This window comes from Tasmannia lanceolata, unplaced genomic scaffold (genome assembly GCF_043159265.1).
Source record: "Tasmannia lanceolata isolate RefF3 unplaced genomic scaffold, GAP_Taslan_0.1 ptg000023l, whole genome shotgun sequence".
Classification (NCBI taxonomy): Eukaryota; Viridiplantae; Streptophyta; class Magnoliopsida; order Canellales; family Winteraceae; genus Tasmannia; species Tasmannia lanceolata.
The window spans coordinates 10,795,625-10,797,783 of record NW_027518700.1 but is presented as its reverse complement, the minus strand read 5'-3'; the positions used below and the strand labels follow the sequence as shown (position 1 = coordinate 10,797,783).

Here is a 2,159-nt window from a genome sequence, read left to right as displayed (position 1 = left end):
GTCGTGAAGTGTTAAATTATTAAGGGTGTGTTTGGCGTACCGTTTGAAATAGCGTTTGAAACGCCGTTTTGCAAAATGCCGTTTTGGTTCAAAACGGCGTTTTGGTGTTTGGTTGGCCAGATCAAAACGGCGTTTTAAACGGCAAACAGAGGTATTGTGTGTTTGGTTGCAAATGCCCCAAATCGGAGTTTTAGTGGTAAAATGACAAAAAAGGGCATTGTTTGGTTAGCCTCAATGTAACTCAACTACTCTCTCATTAGGCCCAATATTAGAAGGTCATTAGGATCTCATTCAACACAATTAAAGTTAAACATCAATGCCATAAATAGTTATACTACTGTTCACAAAAAAATAAATTTAAAAAGTGGCACAATGAGTAATTTATATAGAACATAATTCATCACGAATGCGGTCCCGAACCGAACCCATGAAAGCATCATCATGTGCATAGTCAAATGTATCATTTTGATCCATAGCATGATCATAACCCAAACCAACATTAACAGTAGGCATATATGTATCATCACGGTCAGCTCTATCGAACTCCTCATCACGACTTGCATGCTTTCTGATGTAGTTGTGCAGTGACATTGATGCTACAATTAGTTGTATCTGGGTTTTTAAATCGAATTTAGGCATTCTGGATAGCAATGCCCATCTATTTTTCCATACACCAAATGTACGCTCTATAATGTTCCTAAGAGAGGCGTGTGCTTGATTAAATTTCTCATTTGAACCACTTATTGGTTGAGTACCATGCCGAAAAGCTGGAACATGTGACCTTTCTCCCATGTACGGGGCCAAGTATCCCTTCATATTGGGGTACCCGGCATCAACCACATAATATTTATCTACATCAAAATTTGAAAAGAAAGTTATGTAAGATATTATATATTATATTATATTAAATTTATAGTATTATTTGTGTACTTACCTCCCCTTGGGTGAGGAAAATTAAGATCCGGCGTACGCAGTGCTTCTGAAAAAATCCTTGTGTCATGAGCAGTATCTTCCCATCCTGCCCATGTAAAGGTGAAGCACATGTCAAAGTCATAGCATGCCATGACATTTGTTGAGGTGTAACCTTTCCTTCCTCGATATGGAATTTGCTTTGCTTGATGCACAATCACTTGAATGTGGGTGCCATCAATAGCTTCAATACAATCTTTGAAGTATGGATAAAATTTTGCCCTATTTTGGTTGTATGCAGGAATAATATCATTGTAATTAGGCTCTGGCTTAATCATATCAGACGAAAATCGCATTGCACAAGTTAAGATTTTATGAAATTGCCGGCTAATTGTCTCTCCAGAATGTTGGAACCGCTCCTACATATACCTATTAGAAACGCCATGTCCTAATGTCATCAGAAACATTGCCATTATCTCCTCAATAGACATTGCTTTCGTTGGTGTTAACCCATATCTTGTTTTGAATAAATTACACAAGTTCCTAAATACATGTTTCTCTATACGAAGTTGCTCATAGCATCGGTTTGGTGCACCATCTCATAGGTCCATGATAAATTTATGCCCAGTGTATTTACTTGTTCGGCAAGGTGTCTTGCAAAATGTGGGACCCGATCCCGCGAGAGGGGCGTGGTGGCGCGAGCCGCCGCGCACTATCTCTTGGTCTCTCGTACCCACGCGATTGGCGTGTGCCTTTTATTATTAATTTTAATTCGTCTTTTATGTGAACTTGGGATCACTAAGGCAATCCGAATTCCACACAAAAGAGACTGACAGAGTCGCCACCTAGATGTGGGATCTAGGACCCATAATTAACCAGAAATCTAGACTCGCTACCTGGTTACAAGAATGGAAGGTATGGGGATTTATCCACCACATGCACCATTCCTGCCCGATAATCGGTCTTCAATTCCAAAAGTTAACTCTTTTAAATTCATTTTTAATGGCTCATTCAACTCTCTGTTAATGTGCTATCTATGTGACATGCATCCTATGATCTAATTTCAATGTGAATCCTAAATGTGTATCTTGATTTCTTAATTGGTTTGGATTCAATCTAAGTGAAAGTTCTCCTAAAATTTTAATTTCATGGAAAATCCTAAGTGATTTGATTGTTTCAACAGTTTTAAAAGTGATTAGCCCGAGTCCTCAGATGATCTGGTATTCATCCAAAGAAGCCTACGTATCCCC

The 2,159-nt window shown here is 38.7% G+C and overlaps 1 protein-coding gene across 1 annotated transcript; it reads right to left on the bottom strand.

Moving 5' to 3' along the window:
- Window positions 1-274: 274 nt before the first annotated feature.
- Window positions 275-1,083, bottom strand: LOC143856186 (uncharacterized). The gene is made up of 2 exons (XM_077366302.1): window positions 935-1,083; window positions 275-851 (listed from the first exon to the last, which is right to left on the bottom strand). The coding sequence occupies exons 1-2, from the start codon at window positions 1,062-1,064 to the stop codon at window positions 382-384; spliced, it is 600 nt and encodes a 199-aa protein (XP_077222417.1). The 5' UTR covers window positions 1,065-1,083; the 3' UTR covers window positions 275-381.
- Window positions 1,084-2,159: the final 1,076 nt, after the last annotated feature.

Coding starts and splice junctions, on each gene's coding strand:
- LOC143856186 (XM_077366302.1), bottom strand. CDS start 1,064: ATGGCATGCTATGACTTTGACATGTGCTTCACCTTTACATGGGCAGGA. Junction 852..934: donor TTTTCCTCACCCAAGGGGAG/GTAAGTACACAA, acceptor ATTTTGATGTAG/ATAAATATTATGTGGTTGAT.